Below are 7917 nucleotides of genomic sequence, written 5' to 3' on the forward strand. Positions count from 1 at the left end.
AAAAAAAAAAAAAAAAGAATGAAAATGAAAGCATAACATATGAACATAATAGAATGCAGCTAAGGAAGCACTTAGAGGAAAATTCATAGTATTACATGATTATATTAGAAAATATCAGCACCTGCCTCATAAGGTAGGTGGAAGGCTAATATACACAGTCTATACACTGAGTGCTCAAGTTGAAGTCAATGCTCTCAACTCAGTTGTGGACAGAAGTACAAAGAAGGCTTGATCCTTTCAAGTTTTGTGGGTTACCTGGCCTGCCCATCTCCCCTCTACAGATTTTGATGAGTGTACTACTCTGGTGGGGCAGGTGTGCCGATTTGGCCAGTGCCTCAACACAGCTGGTTCCTTCTATTGCCTTTGCAAGGATGGCTTTGAGCTCACAGCTGATGGGAAGAACTGTGTTGGTGAGTCTCCCTATGGTACTCAAAGGCATCTCAGCCAGCCCCCTGCTCCATGTATACCATAGTTTGGGTGAGCATAGATCCATTTATTACCCAAGCATTTATTTTAAGGTTTAAAAAAAATAATACCCCGTACTTTGGGAGGCTGAGGTGGGAGGATTGCTTGAGGCCAGGAGTTTGAGACCAGCCTGGGCAACATAGTGAGCCCTCGTCTCTACAAAGAAATTAAAATTAGCCAGGAGTGGTGGCTACTGCCTGTAGTCCTAGCTACTTGGGCAGGAGGATCACTTGTGCCCAGGAGTTTGAGGCTGCAGTGAGCTATGATTACACCACTGCACTCCAGCCTGGGCAGCAAGAAAAGATCCTATGATGTCAAAATAAATAAATAAATGAAATAATTATAAAACCAGCACATCAAACCTGTTCTTATGTATGGGGTTTGTGGTGTAGGGTGAAGCTGTCTTGAAAAGGTAAGTTTCCATAAGCAAAGAATAGTGAAGCGCTAAATGGATACCATGGAAGGAATCCACTGGTGGTGCCAGATTAGGAATCTTGCTACCTCTTCCCACTAGACACCATCTGGTCCTCCTTATAACCCCGTGAGGGTCAGATAATCCTTCCCCAGGTGTCCCTGTGTTCCTGAGTCTCAGCCCTTGCCCTGGAGCCAGAACTGCCACTGGGAGGGCTTGTCTTGAGCCCCTCCGCCATCATGCAGTGATTGCAGGTGTTGATCCCAGTCCCAGGTGAGCCCCCTGCATCCTGGCTGGCACAAGGACCCTTCTTTCTCCTTTTCACAGACACCAACGAGTGCCTCAGCCTTTCAGGAACCTGCCTACCAGGCACTTGCCAGAACTTTGAGGGCTCCTTCCGCTGCATCTGTCCCCTGGGCTTCCAGGTGCTGAGTGACCACTGCGTCGGTGAGTGTCCAGCCCCAACTCCCAGTTCTAGGGCCAGGGAGTGCCTCTGGTTCTCCATCTGTAAAATAAGAATACCAGCTAGGGCTGTGATGAAGGTGGAGATGTACTTAACGCAGCACCAAACACAGCTTCCTAAACTACCATTGTCATTCTGATTGTTTCTGGACTCCCAGCTCAGGACTTTGTCTCTGGTGCCCACAGGCTTCCTCGTGAATCCTGTGAAATGAACATGAATGTGGGGTCTCACCATTTCTCAGTGCATCCAAATGTAGAGCTCCTCACTTGCTAACTGGTAATGAAGGACTAGTCTGGCCCAAGCTTCAATGGTATAATCACCCGTAGAGATGATTTCATGCAGTCTGACCTGATCTTTGGTTCATTTATCCACCTGGGCTAGCCTCAGAGAGTGTGGGCTAACTGAACCATCCTGGGCTGAGCAGATGAGCTACCTTGTTCACTGTGGCCTAACCTGGACCAGTCTGGCCTGACCACCTCTGATTCGGGCTTCCATCTGGGCTAGGCTTGTATAATCTGAGCTAACCTGGACCAGTCTGGCCTGGCCTCTTCTGATGTATTCTTTTTTTTTTTTTTTTTTGAGATGGAGTCTCACTCTCAGTTCACTGCAACCTCCACCTAGTGGATTCAAGAGATTCTCCTGCCTCAGCCTCCCAAGTAGCTGGGATTACAGGTGCTCATCACCACACCTGGCTAATTTTTATATTTTTAGTAGAGACAGGGTTTCAGCATGTTGGCCAGGCTGATCTCAAACTTCTGACCTCAAGTGATCCTCCCATCCCGGCCTCCCAAAGTGCTGGGATTACAGGCGTGAGCCACTGTGCCCGGTCTATTCTGATCTATTCTATTTGGGCTAGCTTAGTACAACATGAGCTAACCCCACCCAGTGTAGGCTAAATATGTCAATCTCAGCTTTGTGCAATTTTTTTTTAAGATTTAAATTTTTTTCTATTTTTTCTTATTTTAATTTCAATAGTTATGGAAAAACAGGTGGTTTTTGGTTACATGGATAAGTTCTTAAGTGGTGATTTCTGAGATTTTGGTGCACCCATCACCCAAGTACTATACACTGTACCCCAGTATGTAGTCTGTTACCCCTTACCCACCTCCCATCTTCCCCAGGAGTCCCCAAAGTCCTTCATATCATTATTATGCCCTTGCATCCTCATATCTTAGCTCCCACTTGTAAGCGAGAACATAAGCTATTTGGTTTTCCATTCCTGAGTTACTTCATTTAGAATGATGGCCTCTAGCTCCATCCAAGTTGCTGCAAAGGACATTATTTTATTCCCTTTTTTTTTTTTTTTTTTTTTTTTGAAATGGAGTCTTGCTCTGTCACCCAGGCTGGAGTGCAGTGGCACAATCTCAGCTTACTGGAACCTCCACTTCCTGGGTTCAAGGAATTCTCCTGCCTCATCCTCCTGGTAGCTGGCATTACAGGCACGTGCCACCACAATGCCTGGCTAATTTTTGTGCTTTCAGTAGAGACGGGGCTTCACTATGTTGACCAGCTACATGATCACTTGAGGTCAGGAGTTCAACTTGAACTCCTGACCTCCATCCTCTGGCTTTCCAGAATCAGTCAAGTGATTGTCCAGCCTTGGCCTCCCAGAGTGCTGGGATTACAAGCATGAGCCACTGCACCCGGCCTATTGCATTCCATTTTATGGCTGAGTAGTATTCCATGGTGTATACAAACCACATTTTCTTTATCTACTCGTTGGTTGATGAGCATTTATAAACATGATGGTTCCATATTTTTGCTATTGTGAATTGTGTTGCTATAAATATGCATGTGCATGTGTCTTTTTCATATAATGACTCATTTTCCCTCTGGGTAGATACCCAGTAGTAGGATTGCTGGATTGAATGGTAGTTCTACTTTTAGTTCTTTAAGGAATCTCCACAGTTTTCCACAGTGGTTGTACTATGTACAATTTCAGTCTCTAATCGTGAACTATTCCTAACCATGACCTTTACTCTGGAGACACTGTCCAGGAAGGACCTACATGTACACACAACGCCCACCTCATGCTGCAGCTCATACTGAGCTCTCAGGACCCCAGCCCTGCTGCAGCCCCTGGCTGGACGTGCACTCCATCTGCCCCTCTTCACAGCTGAGTTGTTGGAAACAGATGCTCTATGCGGCAAAGAAAAATTAGCACTAAGACAAAGGATCTCTCAGCAAAGCAATTATTACTTCCTGGACTGCAGGAAGGGTACTCTCGCTAGCCATCTTGCCATGAGAGTACAATGAACAAAGGAAAAGCGAACATATTTATCCCTTATGCATTTGGGGTCGTCCTTACTGCCGTGTCTGATCTCCGTTGGCTGGAGCCAGACCTCACAATCTAAACTAAAACGCAATTGGCTAATAACTTGAAGCTTTTTAAAAAAGATAAAAGCAATGAAGAGCTGAGACATGCCTGTAAGCACGTCCAGCACAGATATTTTGGTTAAAGTACAAGGACATAGAACGTACTACGTGCCTGTAAGCATGGCATGTTTAACGGCTATGTAGAATAGGGCTTAACAAAGAGTTATTAGCACACTTATGATTTATTCTTTAACAAGAAAAGAAACTTTAAAGAGGAACTTTCTTACTTCCCACATGAGTCCTCTCCCCACTGGTGGAGGTCCTACTTGCACCCCGCCCAGCTCGTGTCCCTGCCCCTCCAGACATTGACGAGTGCTCAGAGGAGCCCAACCTCTGCCTCTTTGGCACCTGTACCAACAGTCCTGGGAGCTTCCAGTGCCTCTGCCCACCTGGTTTTGTCCTCTCTGACAACGGGCACCATTGCTTTGGTGAGTCCACAATCCAGGAAGCACACAGGGCTTAGGGAAGGGGGTGGGAAGTGGGGAGGGGAAGGGTCAGATCATCCAGAAAAGAGGGTTGTGCTTTCTTGTATGACCCTCTGGGAGCTCTGGCCAGGCAGAGGTGTCCCTCTGCATTAGCAGGGTTGTCCTAGTGCCAGCAACCTCTTGGCTATAGAGGTCACGTCTACGGAGGGCTAACCTGGTCCATTCTGAGCTAGCCCGGGTGTACTTCATTTGGGTTTTCCTGTATTGGCCACAGTCTTCTTCAACGGACTGGTTTTGTCCAGTTTGAGCTAGCCTACACTACTCTGGACTGGCTCCATTTCAGCTGGGCCAGCCTTGTCTACTGTGGGCTAACCTCACCCAGCTTGAGCCAGCCTGTTCTCTCACTGGTCAGGGGCAATAAGGGTGAAAGCAGAGCCTGCAGTTCACCTCAAGCAATATTTGCTATTCTGGAGGGCTGGGACCCCAGCCTGCTGGTGAGGACTTGTCAGATGGACGGGGTCCAGGGCTAAGGGTTGGGGCTTTGGGGTCTGAATTCCAAGATCCTCTGGCTTTCTGGAATCAGTCATTTGGCCTCTCCAGGAAGGGATTTTTGATTCAAGAGTAACCACCGAGTTTGATTTTTCTTCCTGGCACAGGAACACCCCAAAGCAATGAAGTGGGATGGGATTCCAGCTGCCCCCACAAAGCCCCAGTGCAGATCCTCATTGGCACAGAGTAGGTCACACATCCATCCTCAAACCAATCACCATGGCCAGGGTTGAGGCATGTTCTGATTGGCCACTGACAAGATCAGCACGGCCCATTCACCAGGACTGGGGTGCAGGAGGTCAGAGAGGCAGGCGGGCACTGCCTATGGCCCTCAATCAGGGTAATGGAGCCCCCGCCCCACAGACACACGGCAGAGTTTCTGCTTCACTCGTTTTGAGGCTGGGAAGTGCACGGTGCCCAAAGCTTTCAACACCACCAAGACGCGGTGCTGCTGCAGTAAGAGGCCTGGGGAGGGCTGGGGAGACCCCTGCCAGCTGTGTCCCCAGGAGGGCAGTGGTGAGTGCCCACCCCTGTCCAGGTTCCCCTGTCATGACACGCTCTCTCCTTCCTCTCCCATTCTTCCCTCACCCTTCCCTGCACACACCTGGGGGCTGAACCTGGCCCGTGATTCTGACTCCCCTCCCCATCTCCATCCAGCTGCTTTTCAGGAGCTCTGCCCCTTTGGCCATGGGGCAGTCCCGGGCCCGGATGACTCCCGAGAAGGTGAGCCTCTCACCCACGTGCTAAGAGCCCTTTCTGAGCCACCCAGTTCCATCTCTGCACTGCCTGGGTCTCTGAGTCTCAGGTTCCCCCTGAGACCCATGGGCTGCCCTGGACACTGCTAGCCTGGGGTGTGGACTCTTGTCCCTTGGGACCTTGAGTATGGCCAGGGCACTGGGGATTGCCTGGTGACAGGAACATTGTCTGCAATGCCTGCTATCCGCAGACGTGAACGAGTGTGCAGAGAACCCTGGCGTCTGCACTAACGGCATCTGTGTCAACACCGATGGATCCTTCCGCTGTGAGTGTCCCTTTGGCTACAGCCTGGACTTCACCGGTATCAGCTGTGTGGGTGAGTGGCCTGCCCTGCCGCAGCCCCTCCCAAGCCTCTCCCAGGACAAGAAGGAGCAGAGCAGGGCAGGGAAGACACTCCCAGGCAGCGGGCGAGATCCTCATTCTTTCACACCTCGCTCATTCATTTATTGGCTCATTCATTCACTCACTTATTCACTCATTTGCTCCCTCACTCATTATCTCCCTCACTCATTCACTGACTAATTCACTCCTTTGCTCACGCATTCCTTCACTTGTTCATTCATTCCTTCATTCACACCTCATTCATTCACTGGCTCATTCATTTACTCACTTATTCAGTTACTTATTCGCTCATTCACTCATTCCCCTCTCACTCATTCACTTACTAATTCACTCACTCATTCACTCGTCTGCTCACTCATTCCTTCACTTGTTCATGCACTCACTTCCTCATTCATTCGCACCTCACTCATTCGTTCACTGAACACTTACCACTTGCCTGCCCCATAGCCAGGCTAGAGGTGCATTAATCTGGCCCCATCTGATCTGTGGTGGTCAACAGGCAGGCAGATGGGATGCTACTGAGGTTGGGGGACCCTCTAAAGGCACTGAGAACTCCCTTACATCCACCCAGACACAGACGAGTGCTCCGTCGGCCACCCCTGTGGGCAAGGCACATGCACCAACATCATCGGAGGCTTCGAATGTGCCTGTGCGGACGGCTTTGAGCCTGGCCCCATCATGACCTGCGAGGGTACAACACTGCCTGCCCAGCACCTGGGCCATGTGACAGAGATGCCTGGGGGAGGGAGTGGAGGTCCCACCAGCAGCCCCCACCCAGCTGGCACCTTCACTGGCCTCCCCAGATATTGATGAGTGCTCTTTGAACCCGCTGCTCTGTGCCTTCCGCTGTCACAATACCGAGGGCTCCTACCTGTGCACCTGCCCAGCCGGCTACACCCTGCGGGAGGACGGGGCCATGTGTCGAGGTAGGTCCCACACAGGCAGGGTCCTGGGGCTCCCTATCCCCTGATCCCAAAGCCCACCCATTGGATGTCAGTAACATCCTGGACCCTGGAGTCCAGCACATCTAGGTGTGATCTCAGCTCTTCCACTTCCTGACCCCAAACAGAGGAATAAGAGCCCTCGTCCCTGAGCTGGGGAGTGAGCAATCAAGCAGGCAAAGTGAGTGAAGAAGTCGGGCATGGTGTCTCACACTCGTAAACCTAGCACTTTGGGAGGCCAAGGCAGGAGGATCGCTTGAGCCCAGGAGTTTGAGAACAGCCGGGACAACATAGCAAGACCCCCTCTCTACAAAAAATTTAAACATTAGCTGGGCATGGTGACATGTGCCTGTAGTTCCAGCTACTCTGGAGGCTGAGGTGGGAGGATTGCTTAAGCCCAGGAGTTTGAGGTTGCCGTAAGCTATGATTGCCCTACTGTACTGCAGCCTGGGCAACAGAGAGACTCTGACTCAAAAAAAAAAAAAAAAAAAAAAAAAAAAAAGGACAAGAGGGAGGGCACTAACATCTCCTCCCTGGACCCAGAGTCTAACAGGACAGGAGGGGCTAAACCTGCCCTGAGTGGGTAGAATGGCAGGAACAGCCAATCGGTGCCTCCCAGGGGATAATGCAGCCGTGTCTGAGACGTTTTTATTGTCACAACAGGGAGTGAGGTTCCTGGCATTAAGTGGCCAGGGATGCTACTAAGTATCATTCAGTGTAGCTGGGCGCAATGGCTCACGCCTGAAATCTCAACACTTTGGGAGGCCGAGGCAGGTGGATCACTTGGAGGCTAGGCGTTTGAGACCAGTTTCACCAACATGGTGAAACCCCGTCTCTACTAAAAATACAAAAGAATGAGCTGGGCATGGTGGCGGGCACCTGTAATCCCAGCTACTTGAGAGGTTGAGGCAGGAGAATCACTTGAACCTGGGAGGCAAAGGTTGCAGTGAGCCAAGAACATGCCACTGCCCTCCAGCCTGGGGAACAAAAGTGAAACTCAGTCTCAAAATAAATAAGTAAATAAAAAATACAAAATTAGCTGGACATCGTGGCGCACGTCTGTAATCTCAGCTACCTGGGAGGCTGAGAGACAAGAGAATTGCTTGAATCTGGGAGGCAGAGGTTGCAGTGAGCTGAGATCACGCCATTGTACTCCAGCCTGGGCAACAAGAGCAAAACTCCGTCTCA

The 7917-nt window shown here is 50.1% G+C and overlaps 1 protein-coding gene across 1 annotated transcript in view; it reads left to right on the top strand.

Moving 5' to 3' along the window:
* The window catches only part of FBN3 (fibrillin 3), an 83134-nt gene that overhangs the window by 56324 nt on the left and 18893 nt on the right, over positions 1–7917 (top strand). Inside the window, 8 exon segments of the mRNA XM_032251953.1 lie at positions 282–410; positions 1205–1324; positions 4019–4144; positions 5054–5206; positions 5348–5413; positions 5637–5762; positions 6360–6479; positions 6592–6714. Coding sequence (XP_032107844.1) covers positions 282–410; positions 1205–1324; positions 4019–4144; positions 5054–5206; positions 5348–5413; positions 5637–5762; positions 6360–6479; positions 6592–6714 — 963 coding nt within the window.

Source organism: Sapajus apella, unplaced genomic scaffold (assembly GCF_009761245.1).
Source record: "Sapajus apella isolate SASKATOON/1434 unplaced genomic scaffold, GSC_monkey_1.0 scaffold77, whole genome shotgun sequence".
In the NCBI taxonomy this organism is placed as follows: Eukaryota; Metazoa; Chordata; class Mammalia; order Primates; family Cebidae; genus Sapajus; species Sapajus apella.